Source organism: Lipotes vexillifer, unplaced genomic scaffold (genome assembly GCF_000442215.2).
Source record: "Lipotes vexillifer unplaced genomic scaffold, Lipotes_vexillifer_v1.1 scaffold966, whole genome shotgun sequence".
NCBI lineage: Eukaryota > Metazoa > Chordata > Mammalia > Artiodactyla > Lipotidae > Lipotes > Lipotes vexillifer.
In genome coordinates this window covers 935,947-958,268 of record NW_006795769.1, presented here as the reverse complement: position 1 = coordinate 958,268, position 22,322 = coordinate 935,947, and the positions used below count along the sequence as shown (strand labels likewise).

Genomic DNA, 22,322 nt, shown 5'->3' with positions numbered 1-22,322 from the left:
AGAGTGTCACAGGAGTGTCACTGTGTCCCACGTGCCTGTTGTCTGCCTCGACCTAGTGGAGATTAGCCGGGGGGGGGGGGGGGGGGGCCGCAGGCAGCGGGTGGTTCTGGGACAGCTGGGGCCACAGCCCCGTGGTGGGTGTGGGTGTGCGATGTGGCCCGGGTCCTCAACAGGCAGCACGGCCCGCAACTCAGCCCACGTCCCGCAGGCAGAGGGCCCTGGCAGCTGCTGGGCTGCCCAACCGGCCCCCACATCCCAGACCTCCTCCCCCAACACACTGGCCTCAGGCGCAGACGCAGGAGACGGCAGCAGGACAGGACACCCAGACTGTATTTGTCCCAGATATAAATTACGGTCACTTTTAGGTGATAAGTTACACATTGGCGGGGGGGGATGCAGAGCCCACACGGCCCCTCCGGGCACACAGACTCACACACGCACAGAGGACACGTTCACCTGAACCATAACTTACAAGACGGTCCACATTGACCAACGGGGCCCGCAAAGCAAAAGCTGATGCCACCCCCGGGGACGCAGACCTGGGGGACACACAGCGGCTACTAGAGGCACGTGGCGAGGACGGGCCGCCACCCACGGCTGTTCCGACGCACGTGTCTGGACAGTTTTGGCACGAGCTTGGTGGGTACAGGGCTGGGCAGGGCCATGTCCGAGGTTGGGGCCAGATGTCAGGGCAAGGCCACCACCCAGGGTGCGAGGGCCCAGCAGCAAGACAGCGCCAAAGGCAAAGAGACCAGGCGATCAGGAGAGGGGCTTGTGGACCCTTCTCTGGGGCTTTGGGGGCTCCCAGGCAACTGGGGCCGGGCTCTTCTGGGGGCCAGGTTGGGACTCTGGGCCGGCTAAACTCGGGGGCTCTGTGGTAGGGGCTCTGCGAGTGGCCCGCCAGCCACGTCTGCATCCTGTTTCGCCAGGTCTCCGCGTGGAGAGACCATACGAGTCCCGTCTGCCCAGCAGTGGGCACGGCACCCGTGCGCTGACTGTCGGCAAATGGGAGGCCGAGTGCCGCGATGCTCACGTGCCGTGTCGGCCTTGCTGATTAGAGCCGCTCCCGCTGCACGCTCTCCGCACTTCCTCTGGGCCCCCAGCCAGGCTCCTGCTACCTCCTGGGCACCACCTGGCCCCCTCGGGGCCCTCCCGTCCCAGCCCCGTCACTCCGGGGCCACCAGCCAGGTTCCGACTGGGCCGGCCAGACACCACCCGGGCCTGGAGCGGTACGTCCCCCAGGACAGCCCTCGGTGGAGAGGTGAGGCCAAAGAGCTAGTGGCCAGGTGTCCCGTGTCTGTGCTGGGCAACCCCAGGGTCCAGGGAGCCAGTTGCCCTGTAGGAGCATCCAGGGGGACAGCCCCAGGGGCATGAGGTGAGATACAGCGCTGCCTGGCTGAAGGGGTCAGAGGTGGCAGAGGGACCCGGGGAGGAGCGTGTGCCCTCCAGGACAGTGGCCCGGGCCCCAGAGAGCCCCGTGCCCACCCATCACTGGGACGAAGGCCAGAGGAGAAGTGCCCACTACCCACCCAGCAGTTTGTGTGTGGCACGGGGACAGGACAAGAGGGAAACACCCAAGGGCAGGGCCGTGGGCGAGTACATCCACCAGCGAGCGCTGCTCCAGGACCCGCCTCTACTTGGAGTCCCCCTCAGGGGCAGGCGCCCCATCTGCTCGCACATCCTTGGGGGTCCCCGCCTTCCTGGGCTTCTGCTTGGCCTTCCTGAGCATGTGGACCTGTCCCGAGACAGGCAAGGTCTGAGGGCTGTGCAATACTGCAGGCCACCGGGTGCCGGGTCCTAGGACGGCCGCTGCCATCTCAGCCCATCTTACAGAAGGGGAAAGAGCGGAGCGTGGTGTGACCGCTGCTTGTGGGGAGGGGCTCCCTAGGGGCTGGCCGGCCTCATCCAGCCTCACGACCTCCCCGCGTCAGGGAAGAGAACCAGCCGCGGCAGGACCGCCGGGCGCCCAGGCCACGCCGGCCACTCTGCACAGCCGAGGCCTGCGGGCAGCGAGCCCCCCGCCCAGCCCACGCCTGGCGTACCTTCGGGCCTGCGGCCGAGATGATCATGTGCCCGGGAGCCTGGACCCAGGGCTCGCCGTCCACCTGCACAGGTGCGGCCTTGAGGAGGGTGACACGGAAGTAGGACCCCTGGGCGATGCGGATGCCGGAGCGCAGCCCACCCTGGACCTGACCCTGGTGGGGGAGAGGGGGAGCCACGCTCAGCGGGCCGCAGCGCCACAGCCCGGCCCCCCAGTCCCCCGCCCCCGCGCTCACCATGTGCACGACGCCCGTCACCCCCACCACCTCCAGTAGCCCGTCGTCCATGCGTGGCTTCTCGAATCTCGAGTCACTGTCGGAGCCCCACAGGTCGGCCCCCGAGCCCCAGCTGCACCAAGAGGGAGGGCACACAGGTCAGAGTGAGGCCGGACAGAAGGCCAGAGGGGGCCGGAGCCCGGGCGCCCCATGTGCGGGCACCTGGGGATGTTGATGAAGATGAGCCCCTCGATGCTAGGCAGCGGCACCTCCTGCTGCCCCGCCTGCAGCCGCAGGGCCCTGTGCAGGCCGCGGGAGCGGCTCATCTTCTGCAGCCCGGCCCGCACGTACACGCCCTTGTTGTGGAACCTGGCGGGGGGACCTTCAGTCACGGGGCGAGCCCCCAGGAAGTACACGGTCGCCAGGGGCAGCCCCGCACCCACCCCTGCCCTGCAGCACCTGCTCGTGAACTTGCCGGGCTCTTCCTCTCGTGCCTGGTGGAAGTCCAGGCTTAGCTCCGCGTCGATGCCAATCCCACAGTAGTTACTCATGTGCACGATCTGAGGACAAGACGCGTTGTCCCTTGGCCCCGGCCGGCCCCCACCATGTGCTCCCCGCCGCCCCCGCGGTGGGCCTGGCCTCCTGTCGCAGAGCTGATCTGTCCGGTGACTGCCCCACACTCAGGTTCTGAGCCGGCCATCCTCAGGCCCGGCACCCGTGTCCACGAGGGGACAGCGCTGGCGCCAATGCCAAGGCATGGCTGGGACGAGGACGAACACCTGGACGGACGTGGTAGAGACGCCAGCCGGGTGCCACATCCCCGCCCGGGCACACCGGTACCTTGGGGGGCTCTGCGTCTGCCATGCTGTTCTCCCCACCGCCGGCCTCATGAGCATCCAGCAGGATGGTCCAGCGGTCCACGAGCACGGCATCCGCCTCGTCCACCGACACCAGCACGGAGAACGGGTCCTCTCCACTGTAGCCCGCCCCCCAGCGAAGGACCCGGCCAAGGTCATTCCCTGGACAGCGGCAAGACACACGCTGACTCTCCACACCCACCCCTCGCCCCGCCAAGCCCGGGGCCCCATCCCCCAACGTGCCAGCTGACCCCACCTGTGCCCAGGGGCAGGATGGCCACGGCAGGCTCTGGGCAAGCCAGGCGGTGCCGCATCTCCTCCAGGGCGGCAAGCACCCAGCCCACGGTGCCGTCCCCGCCACACACCAGCACCCGGAAGCAGGGCACCTGGGAGAACACGTGGAACCTGGCGGCAGGGAGACAGGACGTGTCCCGGCACTGGCCACGGCCGCGAACAAACAGGGACAGGAGGTCACCCCCGGGGCAGAGGGGGCCGCAGCTCAGCCCCACCCAGGGTGCCCTCGAGGGTTCCAACCCACCAAACCCCAACCTGTTCCTGCTGGCCGGGGGGCGGGCATGGGCAGGCACCCCTTCTGGCAGGCTCACCCAGGCAGCGGCCCCCCGTTGGTCAGCTCAAAGACCTGGTGGGGGTTGAGCAGCTTCCGGAAACTGCAGAGCAGTTCGCGGCCCTTGAGGCCTCCGCTTCTGGGGTTCACAAACACCAGCAGAGGGCGGCAGTCTGGGGGCAGCTTCAGGTGCTGACGGATGGGACTGCGTTAGGGCGGGCTGGCCGGACCCCCAGACACAGAGCCGGGCCTCCCCCAGCACGCGGCCTGGCAGTGGCGGCCCCTGCCCCTCAGCCCACCTGCCTGAGCCAGTCTGGGGCCGGCCCCTCCAGAGGAAGGCCACGCGGCCACCCCACCTCACCACTGCCTGCTCGGGCTGCATCCCACAGCAGAAGGGGTGCCCACAGACCCCTGGCCGGTGGGGCGGGAAGACACTGGCCAGCCTGGAGCTCTGAGCCCATCGGCCACGCCACAGCTGCCACGCCAGGTGGCCTCAGACCATGCCCGCCGCCAGACCCACGTGGCCCGGGAGCCTAGGCTGGAAGCCCACGCAGGACCCCGCCTGCCCCTCTCAGAGCCAGCCCGCTGCCAGGCCCCCGCCCACCCACACAGCAGTCAGGAGAGGCAGCCCGGCTCGCAGGGCGGCCCCAGGCCTCCCCTGGGCCACGGGACAAAGCCCGCCCCCAAACACAACGGCAGAAACAGCGCCCGCGAGAGCGGGCAGGGAGCAGGGGTCCCCACGTGGTGAGGACGGGGGCTGGGGTCCCCGCGACGGGGATTGCTGCGTGACAGGAGACAAACAGGCGCAGACACAACGGGCAGCGGCCGCACACGGGCTCGGCCGTGGCTCAAGGCCGAGGACACACTGGGGTGACGTGTGAGCCACCGGGCCGAGCTGCCTGCGGTCACCACTTACCTGCTCAGCCCAGGGCAGGCAGCTGCCGGGAGAGAGAAAGTGCGTGTCGGCATCACCCACCCGTCTCTGCCCGTGGAGCCGGCGGAGGGGGACCCTGACCTGCAGCGGCCGCCTCGTCGTCTGGGTGGTAGGACAGGGCGGCAGAAAGCTGAAGGTGTGGCTCACCCAGTCACAGACCCTGGGCTCATTCTGCTCTAATTCTGCTTGGCCTGAACTGGGGTCCGGCCACCTCGGGGGGTCCTTGGGGGCCAGCAGGGCCAAGGACCAGAAGCTATACTAGGGCACACAGCACAGGGCGGGGTCCGGGGCACTGCTGGGGCTTTGGGACAGCCTCCAGGGTCAGGGAGCGTCACCTACTGGCCAGAGGAGGCCCAGGGTGCGAGCAGGGCTCCAGAGGCCTCCACGGCAGGAAAAGCGGGGCCGGGGCCCACGACCCTGCGAGGGCCGCGCACACAGTCACAAACACAGGCCAGCCCTGAAGAGGCGGCCGCTGCAGGGCCAGTCAACCGGCGTGCAGGCCTCTCACCATCGGACCTCGGGCCCCTCCCTCGGTGTGAATCAGCCGTGCACACAGACTCGGACTTTGCTCCAACTGACCAGGTATTAGGCAAACTGGCCATGGAAGCTATGGCCCTAGGCCCCGCCCCGGCGCCACTTACCAGCACATCCGGGAGCACCAGGGCGGTCAGCGGCCGGCCGCGCACAGCCGTGTCCCTGACCAGCATGTACAGCCGCTCGGCCTCCGCAAAGCAGGCCACGTCCAGCACCACGGCACCTGTGGCAGGTGGGCCGTGAGCTCGGTTACTTGTCCTGCCGCCACCCACACGGTGTCTGAGCTGGGGCCTCACCTCCTCCCGCGGCCGAATGGCCCCAGTTCTGGCCACGGCCCACCTCAGGCCAACCCATCCCAAGGCGTCCCCGCAGTGCGTGACTCCCTCCCCCGGGGGGAGCCTCCAAGGACAGCCGGGCCCAGAGACAGGAGATGCTGGGTGGCCAGAGCAAGGCCACCTGGAGGCAGGGTGGAGCAGACCCGCACCCCCCCAGGACCCGCGAGAGGCATGGAGGACGTTGGTAACTGCTACGGACCCACAGAGAGGAGATGGGCCTCACGGTACTGTTCTCCCACTGGGGAGATCCGAAGTTTCCCGCCATAAAAGATGGAACCCGTGAGCACAAGAGGTTGTGGAGAAAACATTCTCTGCACCTCAGTCATGTTTCAGCAAGAGCATCACAGCCGTGAACCAGGAAGTGAAACACCACCGTTTCCCCGGCCCACGGGTCCCAAACAAGGTGAAGCAAGAGGGCAACGCTGCTCCAGCTACTCCAGGGAGTGACCTCGGACCCAACCTGACCACAACCCGTGGGGGCTCACCTTGTGTGGAGTAGACGTGGCTCACGGACACCAGGCCAGCTGCAAAGGCGGCGGGGGCGGGGCGGCACACTGCGGTCGGACGCCAGGGACCTGCCCCCCAGGCCCCCGACCCAGGGCCGCCACCCCAGGCAGCCCCACCCGGCCCCCCAGGCCAGGAATAAGTTCACACCACCCAAGAGCGCAGCTCTCCCAGGAAGTACCCCCCAACTCCAGGCACAGGGCACCCCCCAGGGCCCAGAGCAGGAGACCTCCTCGGAGGAGGTGATGGCGTCTGGGCCCCAGAGGTGAGGACGGAGACCCTCTGGGCCAGGAACCAGCTCGGCAAAGGCTCAGCCAGTGCTTGGGGGGAGCGGGGCAGCAGGGGGACGCAGCCATGGCCCGGCAGCCCGCACACCCGCCCTGCCCCCCACCTGGCCAAGCGCCCCGGACCAGCCCAGGCAGTCGCACCTTTGCTGGCCACAGCCTCGTCCAGCAGACTGCTATACTCCTGGGGGGACCGGCCAGGGGGCAGACCACCCACGAACAGAGAGACGCGTGGGGCCACCACTCTGCTCTCAGCCACGTAGAACCGCGTCTGGCTCATCTGCCGCAGGGACGTCTGCGGGGAGGGGGGAACGCCAAGCAGAGCACTAGGTGACGGGACTCCCCACCCCCCGTCCACCAAGGGGGCCGAAGGGAAGACGCCCCAGGCTGAACGCCGCCGAGATGGGAAAGGAGAGGAGAGAAAGGACACACGGGGAACTTGCGAAGGGGAGGCACTGCTGGCCGGGACGCTTAGCTGCCCGCCAGCATGGCCTTGTGTCCTAAGGGCAGACAGACTCCCTCTCTACGAGGTAGAAGCCATGGCCAAAGGCCAGCCGTTCCCCAGGGGCCAGTATCCACACCCACTGACCTGCCGGATCTCACGAAGCCGGTCAAGCAAGGGCTCGTCGTCCGCCAGCACCGTGCGCTGGACTGCAGAGTTGAGAGACACCACTATTAGCCCCAGGCCCTGCGGCCACCTCCAAATGCACCTGCCCTGGGACCCCCGGCGCCTAGGGGCAGGACTGGTCAGGGCTCTGACGACAGGCTGCCCGCTCACCTTGCCTGCTGCCCATGAGTACCTCCACCAGCTGGAAGCTCTTCAGCCCCTCGGCCTGTTGGGGTGGAGTTCAGGGCATCAGGCCTGGACCAGCCCTAACGCCCCGCCCCCACCCCCCGCCTCCCGAAGACCCACACGGGGCCACCACGCCAGGCAGGGCGGGCCCAGCACACATACCTGGAGCCCAAGCAGCGGGAGGACCTCCAGCACCACAGTCCGGGCAGTGCTCCGCGGGGTCACACGCATGGACACGTAGGCCACACCCACCCTGCAGGGGACAAGCTCAGGAGCTGGGGTCGCACAGCCCCCACCCCTCCCTCCCTCCGCGGACCCTACCGGGGACCTGGGTCTCACTTGAGCCAGGCAGGGTAGATCTTCAGGACCTCCTGGGTGCGGGGCAGAGCGCGAATGATCCAGGCCTCGGGAACGCGAGTGATGCTGGGAGCGTCTCGGGCCCCTGGGCCTCTACTGCCCTCCTCCTCGGTGGCCCCACCGCTCCAGGCCTTTCCCGAGGCGCCGGTGTCGCCAGCCAGAGCGGGTGCAGGGAGCGCCTGCAGCTGGAAGCCCTGAGGGTCCTCCGTAATGTAGTAGGCCCGCAGCGCCACCTCCTTGGAGGGGGTGGGGGTGGGCGTGAGCGGAGCCAGGCCACGCTGGGTCCCCGCAGCCCCCCAGGGGCGGGCCTGCGAGGCGGCTGCGGGGTCCCTCTTACCAGCACCTCCTGACTCTTGGCCAGACGGGGGACGGTGATGGCACGAAAGTGGTTTCGCTGCACCGCGTCGTTGCCGTCAAAGATCTTCAGAGTCTGCTTGCCTGGGCCACAGGGAAGTGGGTGCAAATCCGTGGAACGAGGCACGGGATGGGGAAACGGGGCATGGGATGGGGGGCTGGGCACAGTTAAGGGGCACTTACTGGACTCTAGTGCCATCACCTCTCTACCTGCGCCGGCGGGGGCGCTCCCGTCCACGCTGTCTTCTCCCTCCCCTGTGGGACGGTCACAGCTGGCCTCAGTCAAGGCCCGGACCCCGCCCCAGACGCCCGCTCCCCGCCGCCCTGCTCACCGGGCTCAGGGGCCGTGCTCTCGGAAATCCGAAAGCAGTGCATCTTGCTGAAGTTGCGGGACAGCAGGCGCACGCACGCCGGCGGCAGCACCATGGTGCGCAGGCGCCCGAAAGTGCACTCGGGGGCGAGAGCCGCGGAGCAGAGCGAGTGGGCCTGCGGGAGAGGGCACGGGCTCGAGCCTGGCGTCCTGGTACAGGAGAGGGCCTGGGTCCAGGCCGGCCCTCAGTGATTTCCCGGGGGGCCACGCTGAGCTCCCACGGGCCGGCGGCGCCACCCCCAACCAGAGAGAGCCCCGAGTCTCCCCTGCACAACCGAACCCCCACCCCAAAAGCCGGAAAACACCCCGATCCAAACGAGCTGTCCCCAGGACCTCCGCCCCCCATCCTGCTTTGCCACTGGACGACGCAGCCCGCCCCACAGGTCTTGGCCCCGACCTCCATCCCGCCCCGCCCCCAGGGCCCCCGCCCCCGCCTCACGCGGACTCGCGCCTCTCCCGCCCCGCCCCCAGGGCCTCCGCCCCGCCCCACCTGGACGCCGCACCACTCGCAGCGCACGCCGGCCAGCACGTCGGACGAGCAGCAAGTCTTTCGGCAGACCTCGCAGCGCGCGCCCGAGGGCAGATTTCCCTCGCGCCAGTGGTGGAGGTGGCAGCCCGCCCCACAGGTCTTGGCCCCGCCCCCCACCCCGCCCCGCCCCCAGGGCCCCCGCCCCCGCCTCACGCGGACTCGCGCCTCTCCCGCCCCGCCCCCAGGGCCTCCGCCCCGCCCCACCTGGACGCCGCACCACTCGCAGCGCACGCCGGCCAGCACGTCGGACGAGCAGCAAGTCTTTCGGCAGACCTCGCAGCGCGCGCCCGAGGGCAGATTTCCCTCGCGCCAGTGGTGGAGGTGCGTGTCCTGCGGAGAGGGCTGTCAGCAGGCTCGGCGGAGCCTCCCCCACCTCCCCGGCCCTCCGGACCCCGGCCCAGCGCACTCACGTGGTCCCGGTGCCCGTCCTGGTGGCACTGGCGGCAGTCGCTGCAGGCGAAGGGCACACAGTCGGGGTGAACGTGCAGCTCACACACTGGGGGGCGGGCAGGGTTAGGGGCCTCTCGCCGCTGCCCACCGGCCCTGCCAGACCCCTTCTCGCCGGCCTCTCTGCCCCCGTCTGGGGCCGCCCCTCCCCTGACCACACATTCTTTAACCTTTTGGGGTCCGACGTGCGAGACAGGAGCTGTCCCCCCTCCCTCGGCGGGATGGGGACCAGCTTCTCCGCTCCTCTCCCCTTCGGGCCCACCTCAACACGTAGCCTGCGCCCCTGCGGTCCCCTGCACCCGCCTCCGCGCCTCACCGCGTGGGCAGCTCCAGAATGCCCGAACCCCACCCTAGAGCTACCGCCTGACCGCAGGGAGGGCTGGGCCACCCTGGGCAGCAGAGGCCAGGTCCCTGGTGAGGAGGGAGTTAGACCCCAGAGGAGCCAGGCAGGCTCCTGGCGGTACCTTCGCAGCGAACCCCAGGCACCTCCAGGCCCTTTCGGCACACGGCGCAGAACCTGCGCTTGTAGAGCCCCCGGGGGCCGAAGCAGTGGGCCACCGGAACCTGGAAGGAGCAGAGCTCGGCCTCAGCCTGGGCCCTAAGGCCTGGCAACCGGGTCCCCAAGCCCCACTTCCTCTCTGTCCCAGGGAGCTCCCATCACCAGCCCTGGCCACCTGCCTGACCGCCATACACCCCTCAGCCCTCCCGAGCACGATTAACAGGATGCTGTGTGTGCCTCTCAGCCCCTCGGTGCTCCCAGGGGGTCCTGCTGGGGACTTCCCTGCATGCTGACCTCCCCATTCCCTGTGCACGACCAGCTCAGGGCTGCCTGGGCCGTGATCTCAGACAGCCCCCGCTGCAGCTCAGGCCCGGGCTGGTCCTGCCCCGGCCTGATCCAGCTGCACAGGTGCTGACCACTCCCCCAGGCCTATTCCCCTCTGTGCTACACTTCAGGCCACCCACATAAAGTGCAGGTGGAGAAAGCCCACCGACAGGCAGGAGGGGCGGTGCTGAGTATCAGGGACCCTGGAGAGGACAGGGTCAGAACCATCGGGAAGTGACGCCCAGCTGCTGCCCTGGGGGGGCGGGGCCCACAGGCAGGGATGCAGTCTGCAGCTCAAGGACCCAGACCACCACAAGGAAACACTCCCACCCCAGCCCCCCAGTGCTTGGGCCACTGCCCACCCCATCCGACATGCTGGCCTGACTCCCCACCACAAAAGCTGGCCTCCCTGACCCTCCGCACCCTCCCCCCGAAGGTGCAGCAGCCCGTGCTCCATACGCACGCGGACCAGGCTGGGCGCCACGCTCGCACACGGGGTCTTCACGTGCTTCAGACACTTCTCGTGGGACATGAAGTTGCAGACTATGGGAACGAGAGCCCCGTGAGTTGGCCCCCGTCCTGCCCAGGAATCAAAAGACCCCAGGTCTTGGCACGCGGGAGGGAGGCCGCAGCCAGGGGGACCGCCAATGGCCGTGTGGTAGGGTGCCAGCATTCTGTGACGGGGCAGATGGCCTATCACAGTGGGCCCACCCTCCCAAAACTTCCTGACCCCAACCCTAGTCATAGGGGTAGGGAGAGGGCATGGAGACAACCTGATCCTCTGTCCCACCCCCAGAGAGCCCAGAGCGGGGAGCAGGGCCCTGGTGGCTCTGACCGTCCTGGATGACGGTGTGTTCTGGTGTCCCGAGAGTCCCCCGTCCAGCGCCCTATACACACACGCACACAAAGGCCCAGGTCTTTCAAGTCTCTGCTGGGGGGGGGGGGCAGGCGGGCACTTGGCCAGCTCCTGCACCTCTACCTGCCCCCTACACCAGCTTCACCAGGGACACCCTTCCCTCACTCCCCACGACTGCATACACCCCTAATTACCCCTCCCACGCACGATGTGCCTGCCCAGACCACAGCCAGTCTGTGATAGACCAGGATCCCCCCAGCCCCCCGAAGCAGGCAGGGTGGCTGGCCCAATGAGGGCTGCACCTGCCCCGGCCCAGGGAGTACAGCCCAGAGGCTCCAACAGTGGTGAGCTATGCTCACAAGGCCCACAGGGGCAGCAAGGGGGCACCCTACCCATCCTGGGGAGGCATGGGGCCGGGTGAGGCACCCAGCCTGGCTCGGCTGCAAGCAGGCGGCACCCAGCTTCCCCCTCTGGCCCATGCAGATAGTCCCTGCTTCCCCCACGTGCCGGGTGCTCCCTGGCAGGGGAAGGGGCTCTTCCTCCCGTGCCCTCGTCAGGCCCCTCTGCCTGCTGAGGTCCGCGGCTCTCTCTGCAGAGTTGGGGAGGAGGCCCGCACAGCTGCCCAGTGAAGCCTCCACATCACCCCCATTTCCCTTCCACGGGCTTATTCACCGCTCAGACCCAGTGCCCACCTTCAGGAGGCCACACCCACGAGGGGGACCTGCCACTTGCCCTGGCAGAAGGCATCCTGTGTGAGGCGCCCAGTCTCCTCTGCAGGATCCAGCCTGAATGCTCCCTCTGTCCCCAGAGCCAAAGGCCCGTCTCCCTGAGCAGGGCAGAGGCTCCCCGCCCCGTCCCCTGCGGAAGCGAGCAGGATTAGAAGAGCCGACCCTGGCAGCACACGTGTCAGCTGCCCAGGAGCCAGAGGAGGGAGGGCCTCCTCACCCCGCCAGGCCGGCTTGGCGGCAGCGTGTGAGCCCTGTTGGGGCATGTCACACTCGGGGTGGCAGGCCTTGCCCAGCTCTCTGGGAGTCTGAGCCTGGGCATGGCCAGCACTCAGGCCCTGTGGGCAGCAGTGTGCACCCAGGAGAGAATGGGCCAGCACCAGCCCAGGGGAGCCAGTGGCCCAGGCCAGCCCTGCCTGGCCACACTGCTGCCCCTTGCACCTGCTCAGGGTTGGCTGGCCTCATCCGCACTCGCTGCACCTGCCCTGCGCTGCCGCGACGTTCTTTCCCCGCTGGATCCCAAGCCAGGTGAGGGCGCCTAGGGAGCAGATCTTTCCACCGGCCTGGGGGAGGGCCCGCGGCCACTGGACGCCCCCAGACGCCCGCAGGAGCTGGCCCTCATCACCTCCACGGGGAGGTCTGGGCCTGGCACACTCCTGCCCCGAGGGGCAAGGGGCTCTATCCTGGGGAGGCCATTGCTGGAAGTGCGGAGGTCAGAGGTGAGGTGCCCGTTCTGGCCCAGGTACTGGGGTCTGCGATGGGGTCGCGGGCGCTCACCGTCACACAGGATGCCGGCCAGCCCCCAGATGAAATCGGAGCAGAGGTGGCAGAAGGTGGGCTTGGTGAGCGTCACCTTCCTGAAGCTGTGACCCGGCGCGGCGGGGCCCAGGGGCCTAGCGCCCGCCCGCTCCGGCCCCGACCCCGGACCGGACCCCGGCCCCAACCCCCCTGTTACTCTTTCTGGAGCACCTCAGGGTTCAGCACTGGTTAGGAAATTAAAGCGCCTCTTTTGGTGGGTAATGAGGGTCAGGTCTCTGCAGGAAGGGGACACTCAGAGCCGGTTCCATCTGTAGGCCCCAAAGAGGAGTCAAGGGATGGGCCAGGGGGCTCTGGAGCTGCAGGGGACTGGCAGAGGAGGCCAAGAATCCCAGGGGCTGCAGGAGGCTGGGCAGGAGGTCGGGGAAGTTGCTCCTGGCCTAGGGACCTCAGTGAGGCTTGGAACCGGTGGCTCATGGCCACCAGGGATTTGAGATGCTGAAGCAGGGCTTGGCGGGGAGAGGGAGGCCCGGGGGGGGGGGGGGGGTGGGGCCTGCGGGGTGGGGGCGGGGCACGAGCGGGTCGGGCCTGCGGAGCAGTGGGTGGGCCGAGGTCCGAGCTCCGCGGCCTCCCGGGCAGGTGGATGGGTCTGGTGGCCCGACGAGGTCCAGTGGCCGGACGAGACACAGGCACACGACCTGCAGACACCGACTCGAGGTGTTTGCACCTGCGGCGCCCGGGCACGCGCCTGCGCAGACGGACGCCTCCCACGCGGCACCGGGATCCCGCTCGCGGCTGCTCAGGGCGACCCGGCAAACGTGCGGCACTGCCCCAGGTCCCCAGAGTGGGGTCTGGAGGCCAGGCCCTGCCCTAGGGGCCCCCGTCTGGAGTCAGAGGGGCGGGGAAGGGTTTGGGGTCTCGGGGTGGGGGGGGGTCCCAGGGTGAGGTCCGGGGAGGAGCCAGGCCCTCTGGGCCCCAGTCTGGGCGTCCATGGTGGAGGAGGAAGGCGATGGAGATGGCTCTGGAGCTGGGACGGCCTGTCTGCCCTGTGTGCTCCCACCAGCCGTGCATGGGCGGCTCAGTCTGCGGGGTCTTCGGACGCGTGGACCCTGCCCCGCCGCGAGCAACCCCCGGCGCCCGGCCCCTGCCCTCATCACAGACGGGGTGGTTCCTTTCAGGAGAAGCTCCCTCCCATCATCTCTCACTTGGGAAGCCCGAGGGGCTGGCATCCTCCCTTCTGGACCCCGACCTCGTGGGCGACCTAAAGCGACCCCACCCCGGGCCTCCCGGACCCTTCCCCGCTGTGAAAGACCCGCCCCCACCGCACTCCCAGGGAAGGCAGTGAATCCAGCCCTTGCCCTGCCCCCCAGCGTCGTCTCGAGGACGTGTGGGGGTCGCGTCCACGCGGGTCACCCTGCCCCATCGCCTGACAGACAGCGCTCCGGGGTCCCCGCCCCTGTGGGCCTGACCGCGGATTGCAATGCGCGTCGCCGAGCCGGGCGTCGTGGGCCACGGCGCTTCCGGGGGACCTGCCTGATCCCTGCTGCGTCGTTGTGGGCTGCCCTCCTTCGAGACAGGCCCCGGCACGGCAGGGTGAGCAGGGGCTGCAGGGCCCCAGAGGAGGAGGAGACGGGGCAGGGGACACAAGCAGGGTAGGATAATGTCCGGGGGAGGGCGTAGTAAGGAGGAAATGCCTGGGAGTATGTTAGGCCTGATGGGAGGGGCTGCGGAGGCGGGAGAGAGGGAGGGCGGGGCCAGGGACGGGCCCAGAGACCGGAGCCAACCCCTGAGGGTGGGGGGGACTGGGCTCCCAATCCTGTTGGAGCACCGGCTGTGCACCGGGGCGCTGGGCTGGCACCCCTGCCCACCCTGGGGCTGAGTTCTGGGGCAGACAGACAAGAGCAAACTGAAAAATAAGGCGGGAAACGCCACCTGGTATCTCAGTGCCTGGCCGCGGACGGACGGAAGGAGCCAGGACTGAGCTACCAGGAGGACAAACATACAAACAGGGGAAATGGGGTGCAAAGCCCCGGGGCCGTGATGTTGAAAAGGCAAGGACATCCCTTCGCCTGGGGCTCCCCAGACTGGGCCCCTGCGCCCTGGAGCATTTAGCTCACTGCCAGCCCCCTCCCTCCTCCCCACGCCCTGAGGCCACAGGGCCCTGACTGCCCACACTCCTCAGCAACCCCCAAGCAGCCCCAGGCCAACCTGCTTCTTGGCCCCGGCAGGGTTGTGACCCAGCCATGGTGCCTGTAAGAAGCAGAGGTTTCTATTGAAGCCCACTCCCCATAATTCAAAGCAGCTGATTTCTAAGGACGCAGGATTTCAGGACATATCTTTCTCCATTTGCGAGAAAGTGGAGTACAGGAAAAACATCTTGAAAAGAAAAGTCCACCTCTGACCATTTCCGCAGACTTTAACTGCTTTCTGATCCAGCATAGTAACTAAAATGGCAAACATACTTCCACCAAACTGTCCCCTGACCTCCTTGGAATACCTTCCAAAATAATTAGCAGCTTCTAGGTGAAGCTTAAATCTAAACCTCTGCTTGGGACACAGAATAAAATTCCAGACAGGCAACTTAAACAACAGACATTTATTTATCTTGGTTCTGGAGGCTGGAAGTTGGAGATCAGGGTGCTAGTGTGGTTGGTTCAGGTGAGGGCCCGCTTCCTGGCCTGCAGACACCATCTTTTGGCTGTGCTGGCACATGAGGGTGGGGACACTAATCCCATCATGGGGCCCCACCCTCATGACCTCATCCAACCCTAATTATCCTCAAAGGCCCACCTCCAAATGCCATTACATGGGGGCTAGAGTTTCAGCATATTAATCAGTGGGAGAATCAATGTTATTTAAGTCACCCAGCTTGTGGTGTTTTGTGTGGGAACCCAGGCAAACTAATGTACACACAGACCTGCCAGCCTTCCTGGAAGGCCCAGAAACAGCCAAGTCCTGCATTGTTTGGTGACTGGCCTGTGTCACCCAACGTTTTGTCTTGAGTTCCACTGAGGGTCTTTTTGTTGCTGCTCACGTCGCGGGCATGTGAGGGTCTGGTCCGCCGTTGGGGTCCTGCCTCTCAGTCCTTCTGCACCAGCGGGCTCGGGTGTTGGTGCCAGACTTTGGCTGTTATGGAATGTGCTTCTGGGAACATTCTCGTGCATGTGTTTGGATACCACACATACATGTCCTTGTGTCTGCTGAAGGAGGACGTGCTATGGTCACTTGTAGAAAATAATGCCAAACAGCTTTCCAACAATGCACACAAAAATAAAAGTTCATATTCCACCAGCAATGTGGGAAACTTTGGCCAACCCTGGACACTAACAGTGTCACAGTTTCAGCCTTTCTGGTCAGGGTGCAGAGGTGTCTGCGGCTTTGGCTCTTGTCCGGTGGTGGTGGTGAGAGAGGCCTGCAGCTCGTCCTGGATCTGTCTGTCGTCTGCAGCTCTTCCTGTGAGGCTTGTTTAGATGCCTCGGTCACCTTTCTATTGAGCGTCTTTTTCTTATTGATTTGTAGGAGTTCTTTATGTATTCTGGAGGTGATTCTTTTATTGGTTACGGTCAATTGTCAGTATTCTCAAAGTCACGCTCTATGTGGTCTCCGCAAGCGCTCACCCGCCGCTCCCGGGAAACACCGGGCTGCTTCCTGCCAGCCTCTCGTCACGGCGTTTTCCCCGATGGGTCAACACAGAAGACCCCTTAGTGAACAGACACCGTCGATGGCTCGTTAAGCACTGACCCGGCCGGCAGCGCTGTCCCTCGGGCCGGACGGAGCTTGCCCGGCACACGGGTTCCTCCGCGGGGCACGTCCTGGCCTCGCGCGCTCAGGACTCTGGATGTGAAGAGTCCTCGGCCGGGGGCCGCGGAAGCCGCAGAATCACCACCGAAAGCACAGGAGCGGAAATGCGGCCCCGAAGGGGCAGGAAGAGGCCTCGCTCACGCGTGAGCCGAAGCGAGAAGGCAGGGCCCGTCCATCCGCGCACGTCCATCCGCGGACGGCCTCGAAGGCGCCGCGAGCGTTGCCGACGGTGGGACGAGCGGGCCTTCGCCAGCAGGCGGACTCGCAAAGACAGGCTCCGCGAATATTGGGAGGGACCGTGTCTGCATCCCCCCCCACACCTGGCTGGTCCTGCCACCCGCTCAGTGGTGGCTCTCAGTGAAGGCCTTCTTTGTTTCCTCTCGGCCAGCTGGGCAGCCTTTTCCCTTCTGGGGAGGGCCTTTGAGTCCTACGCCACGAGCACCTGCCCGCCCTGAGATGGCGAAGATGCCCGAGTCTCAGGAAGAGGGCGGCGTGTTGTGCAGCCTCGGGCGCATCTCCACTTGGCCGATGTACCACCAGGTAAATGTGGGGCTGGGCCTGCCCAGGTGTGGGGCAGCCTGAAGTCAATGGGACTCTCTTTAAGAAAAAATGCAGAATTATTTTGATAAAATTAGAAACACACTTATTCAGAATGAGAGAAAAAATCACAACAAATTAAACATGAAAAATATCGATAAATGGCACAAACATCACAAAATCTAGAAAAAGCCCACACCTTTTATTCATAACTGCCTGCTACTCCACTGTGACTCTTTTTTCATCCACGTTCTTAAAAAGTTGTTTGTCCCTGCTGTGTGGCTTGTGGGATCTTAGTTCCCCAACCAAGAATTGAACGGGGGCCCTCGGCAGTGAAAGCCCAGAGTCCTAACCACTGGACCGCCACGGAATTCCCTCATCTACATTTTTAATTGTCTCTTTTTATAACAATTTTGCAATATCATTGTCCAGGGAGAAAAGAAAAAGATAATTTAGTCCCTCCAGCATAACTGATTGAAAAAAATTGTCACTGCTATTTTACAAGACTTTCCGCTTGACAACTCGTTACTGGTTATATCGCATACGTTGTCAGGACCACTGTCACAGCTGGAGAGAACTTCGTCAAGTTTCTTCCATAAGCTGGGAAGCCTCAGGGTCGTGTGCTTTTCCTGGGCCATGACTAATCTAAAATGTCCCTGCTGACCTGACGAAAATTCTTACATCATGTCCTTGTCACATTGGCTGTTAGGGTCCACGTTATCTTGTCAATGTCAGCGTTTCCTGTTAAATCAGCGGATGTTTAATCCTTTTCCAAAAGTTAGGGTGATTCACTCCTTCCTCCTGGTTAGTTGCCACGGGTGTTCCTGGAAGCTGTTTTCTATGCCAGGATGTCTGGCAGTAACTTCCTAACCAAGTGGCTGGGGAAGACGTGTGTTCTCCACTGACCCCCAACCCACGTTCCCACAAATCAACTTCCCCTGGGCCAGATCCCGAGAGTGCCACCCCCAGAGCCACTCCAGCCAGAGGGGAAGTGTGACGGGGGACCTGAGAGAGTGTGGGAACTGCTGTGGTCACGTCCTCACTTAGCAAATGTTACAAAACCTTCTGGGCATATGAAGGCCCTGTGTGAACCCAGGCGACTGCATGGACCCACAGCCTCCCTGTGGTGCCTGTGTCCATCTGTGCCCAGGGCCCCACTGTCCCCACCACTCTGGCGTCATAGCCCCTGTCTCCATAGCAGAAGCCCCTGCGCGTGTTCAAGGTGTGGGCGGGACCACATTCCCTCCGCTCGGGCTGCTGGCCTCCAGCTGCTGGAGCCAAGTTCCTGGCATTCCTCAGCAGAGCTGCACCTTTGCTCTAAAATCTGTGCCCAGGGGGCTTCCCTGGTGGCGCAGGGGTTAAGAATCCGCCTGCCAATGCAGGGGACACGGGTTTGAGCCCTGGTCCAGGAAGATCCCACGTGCTGTGGAGCAACTAAGCCCGTGTGCCACAACTACTGAGACTGCGCTGTAGAGCCCACGAGCCACAACTACTGAACCCGCATGCCACAACTACTGAAGCCCGTGCGCCTAGAGCCCGTGCTCCACAACAAGAAGCCACCTCAGTGAGAAGCCCACGCACCGCAACGAAGGGTAGCCCCTGCTCGCCGCAACTATAGAAAGCCCGCGCACAGCAACGAAGACCCAACGTGGCCAAAACTAGATAAATAAAATAAAATAAAATTTGTGCCCAGGATTTGTTTTAATCACCTATGGTAAGGTGACAGAAATGGAGACAACTGCCTTTGAAGGAAGAACTTTTTTTTTCAGTTTTTATTTATTTAATTTTACATCTTTATTGGAGTATAATTGCTCTACAATGGTGTGTTAGTTTCTGCTTTATAACAAAGTGAATCAGCTTTATGCATACGTGTATCCCCATATCTCCTCCCTCTTGCATCTCCCTCCCACCCTCCCCATCCCACCCCTCTAGCTGTTCGCAGAGCACTGAGCTGATCTCCCTGTGCTATGCGGCTGCTTCCCACTAGCTAGCTATTTTACATTTGGTCGTGTGTATATGTCCTCGCCACTCATTTCTTCCCAGCTTCCCCTACCCCCCACCCCGCGTCCTCAAGTCCATTCTGTACGTCTGCCTTGAAGGAAGAATTTATTATTCACATTTCTCAAGAGAAGGGGCCACCCCCTTCCATCAGGAGCATAGGTTTGGGTCAGGAGGCAGAAGCAGAAGTGAAGAGAACATGGCCCAGAGCCTTAACTGGGGTTTTCACAGGAAGGAATGGGTGAGGCAGCACAGGTACACATGGCAAATTTAGGATTGGACAGTTTGAATAATTCTGGCAGGGCTGAGCGCTAGGGGCAGTGCTGCTTGCCCAGTGCCCAGCCCTGAGGGGGCCTGGGGCAGGGGGCACGTCGGCACAGTGGGTGAGAGTGGCTCACTGTGGGGGGGGGGGGCTCAGCACTGAGAGGGCTGTCTCTCCAGGACCAAGGCCCCAAATGCCAGAGCACCAAGAATACAGAAAATAAGGGAATATAGCCAGTACAGTCAGAGACAGATATGGGGTGGGGGGCGGATAGAAGGAAACCGTTCTTCCCTGCTTAGAGATACAGGCCAGGTTTTTTATTTTATTTTATTTTATCTTTGCGGTACGCGGGCCTCTCACTGCTGTGGCCTCTCCCGTTGCAGAGCACAGGCTCCGGACTCGCAGGCTCAGCGGCCACGGCTCACGGGCCCAGCCGCTCCGCGGCACGTGGGATCCTCCCGGACCAGGGCGTGAACCCGCGTCCCCGGCATCGGCAGGCGGACTCCCAACCGCTGCGCCACCAGGGAAGCCCTAGGCCAGGTTTTATTTGAGGAAAAACAGGCTTTTGTTTAAGAGAAGGAAGAGGGAGAAGGGCTGACGGTGCTGCCAGAGGGTCCCTGGTCCTCTTACCAATCAGAGACGGGGATGAAAAGCCCAACAGAACAATAAATGAAAAGGGAGAAAAGGATGAAAGAAAAAACCAATATAAGGGCACAGAGCGGAGGAAATAAGGCCTAGTTCTGCCTGTTCTTTTCCCTGTAAAATTAGGGGTCGCTCACGGTGGAAAACCATGCCGCGCAGCTGTGGTCCCACTGTTAGGGCTCCACACCAGAAATCCAACACTACTAACACCACAGCCTCCACCGACCAGCGACCAGACACTTTGCTCAGTGGGTGCCTCTTCCCACCGTTGGCTCCACCCTGAAGGGACGGCCACGCCTCTCCAGGCCACCCTGGCACCTGGCCGCCTTCCAGCACGCACCGTCCTGGCAGGCGAGCCCTTGGCCAACCTTGACCAACGGCGGACGCTTTTCTACAGGAGCACAGGTGTGGCCTCACCGATGACGTCCTCCTCCAAGGACAGCCACTGGACACACAGGTCCAACATCTTCTAGTCCTTGTTGAGTTCTGGTGGCCACATATTCTTCCCGCAGACCCCCTGGCTACCTGGGGAGCCCCTCGGGATGACCTGAGTGGCAGCAGCGGGAGTCCGTGGACTGTGCGAACAGCTACCCCATGTGCTGGGTCTCCTCTCGTGCCTCAGCCCTGCAGACGGACGGACCCAGAGCTCAGCACACCGGCTGGACTTCACGCAGCTGTCTTAGCCGCGGGTGCCCTGAACAGTTGGCCCATCTGCACATTGATCATACACTGTCCAACCATCACCTAAAAATCGCCCCCTTCAGAGGTGAGAACTCTAGGAACCTCTTGTCTCACAGACTTCCAAATATATATTAAAATCACACGTTTCCACGTGCACTAAGGCCACGACGTGAGGTGTGGCCAGGACATGCTACACATGTCACTTCTCAAAGTATAGTCCCTGAGGGCTCCCGGAGGGCCTGTGTGACTGAGACAAAGACTGGTCTCCTCAAACACCCCTTTTCAAATTCCAGTCCAGCAAGTGGAACCCTAGATGGGCCTCTGTCTTGTCCCAGGCCTTAATCTCTCTTAATTCAAGGACCGTGGTTAACTCACACCTCACGCCAAGTTTCAAAGCATTTCCACTGCCCTCTCCTCTGTTAAAGGGGACCTGTCCTGCCTTTGGGCACTAAAGACCCTTTGCACATGAGGATACTTTAATAATGCCCATCCCCTCCCTCCGCCTCCCCATGTGGTCCTGCCTCCTATTTCTAGGGATCTGTGTCCGTCTGTCTAAGCACACATGATTAAAGCAAGTCCTGAGTGCAAATTTCAGGACGATCTTCAGATGGCTTTCTTTCTTCTGAAGTCACCAGGCAGCCTCTTTCATGTCAAATCTCCCTCTGCCTCCCCCTTACAAGGACACTCAGAACCCGCTCGGATGATCCAGGGTCATCTCCCTATCTCAAGACCCTTAACTTAGTCCCACCTGCAAAGTCCCTTCACGGTAGAAGCTCCCACTCAGAGGACGCGGGGGGCCAGCCACTCACACACCGTGTGCCCCTCACAACCCCTGGGCTACTACTGCTGTCCTATGTTTCAGTCTCTGGATATACTTTGAGCCCCACGAGATGTTATTATTGCCGTGTTACGTGTCACTCTTCCCTAGACTTATAGACAATAGACCTTTCTGCTACGTTTCCTTCCTTCCTGTCCCTCTGGGCTGCAAGGATCACCGTTCTTCTGGAAGAACACCAGTTACCGTTTCCGTAAAGGAGGGTCAGCGGTGACAAGTGTTCTCAGAGTTGGATTCTCTGAAGCATCTTTATTAGACCTCCATTTCAGAGCATGCTTTTTGCTGGATCGAGACGTCCTGGCTAACAGTGGTTTAGTTTGAAGTTTTCCTTCCCTTGGCTACTGGTTCTGGCCGCTTCTGTTGGAAAGTCAGTGTTCTTTCTTGCTGTTTTGCACTTTGAGGGTAACGGGTCCTTTCCCCCTCAAGCTGCTTTGAAGGCTTTCCCTTAAGCTTTGGTTTCAGCATTTCACTAGGACCCGCCTGGGTTCTGCTGCCTTTGTACTTTTCCTCGGGCTACGGAGCACGTCTTCATTCTGTGACTGGATGTCGTCCATCAGTTTTAGAGCTCCTCTCTCTTCAGCCCAAGGGACTGGTGACACTGGTTGACTCCGGGGCGGGGTTCTGCTGTCCGAGGGAGGACAGTGCAAGGACAGAGGCTCTTCCCCGAGTCCTGAGACGTTTGATTGGTGGAGGATGTGATGCTGTACGACCTACAGTCTATGTAGGTACACACACACGTAGTACATGTGCAGTTTGAAGCTTAAACATTCACCGCTGACCCCACCTCCCCCAACACCCAGGCCGCGCTGCCCATCTGCCCATAGAAATGTCCACTTGGCTTCTCAAAGGCAGCTTAGCCCCCTGACCACGCCCGTTGCTTTACAACAGCCCTCCTCTCAGAAAACGTCACATCCGCACGCTGCTCCAGCCAAATTCCTAAGAGCCACCAGTCCACCTTCAAATTGTGTCCCACTTCTGACCACCTTCCACTGAGCGGCCGCCTGACCCGCGCGTTAGGATGCTTGCCGGCCCGCGAGCCGACCTTCCGAAGCATTAACAGACGACGGTTTTCACTCGAGCGGCCGAAGGCCGAGCGCTTTCCGAGTGCCGCCCAGTCCCCGCAGTCTGCTCGGCGCGGGAGGGAACGGAGGGGAGCAAACTGCCGGGAAGGGGCTCCAGATTGGGGCGAGGGGATGGCAGCCTGAGGGCAGCTGGGCAGAGCCCACTGCCTTGAGAAGCGCTCCAGATGCCGGGGCTGCGGGAGCTCCCCGCCCCGCCACCCAGCCCC

At 63.5% G+C, this 22,322-nt stretch overlaps 1 protein-coding gene across 1 annotated transcript; it reads right to left on the bottom strand.

Moving 5' to 3' along the window:
• Positions 1–1,633: 1,633 nt before the first annotated feature.
• Positions 1,634–19,984, bottom strand: DGKQ (diacylglycerol kinase theta). Its single transcript, XM_007467904.1, has 24 exons — positions 19,936–19,984; positions 12,300–12,482; positions 10,405–10,484; positions 9,583–9,682; positions 9,082–9,167; positions 8,876–9,001; positions 8,105–8,258; positions 7,956–8,027; positions 7,756–7,856; positions 7,401–7,654; positions 7,224–7,314; positions 7,047–7,101; positions 6,858–6,919; positions 6,413–6,563; positions 5,966–6,004; positions 5,253–5,368; positions 3,718–3,869; positions 3,369–3,517; positions 3,096–3,274; positions 2,715–2,815; positions 2,478–2,624; positions 2,277–2,388; positions 2,043–2,195; positions 1,634–1,735 (listed from the first exon to the last, which is right to left on the bottom strand). Exons 1-24 carry the CDS (start codon positions 19,982–19,984, stop codon positions 1,634–1,636), a joined length of 2,814 nt encoding a protein of 937 aa, XP_007467966.1.
• Between the last annotated feature and the right edge of the window lie 2,338 nt (positions 19,985–22,322).

What these genes read in the sequence shown, in the direction of transcription:
- DGKQ (XM_007467904.1), bottom strand. Translation starts at nt 19,984, where the DNA reads ATGTTGGACCTGTGTGTCCAGTGGCTGTCCTTGGAGGAGGACGTCATC. An exon ending in GGTGATGGCACTAGAGTCCA is followed by an intron (nt 7,857 to 7,955) that starts GTAAGTGCCCCT and finishes CCTGTGGCCCAG; the next exon opens with GCAAGCAGACTCTGAAGATC. An exon ending in ATCTACCCTGCCTGGCTCAA is followed by an intron (nt 7,315 to 7,400) that starts GTGAGACCCAGG and finishes TGTCCCCTGCAG; the next exon opens with GGTGGGTGTGGCCTACGTGT.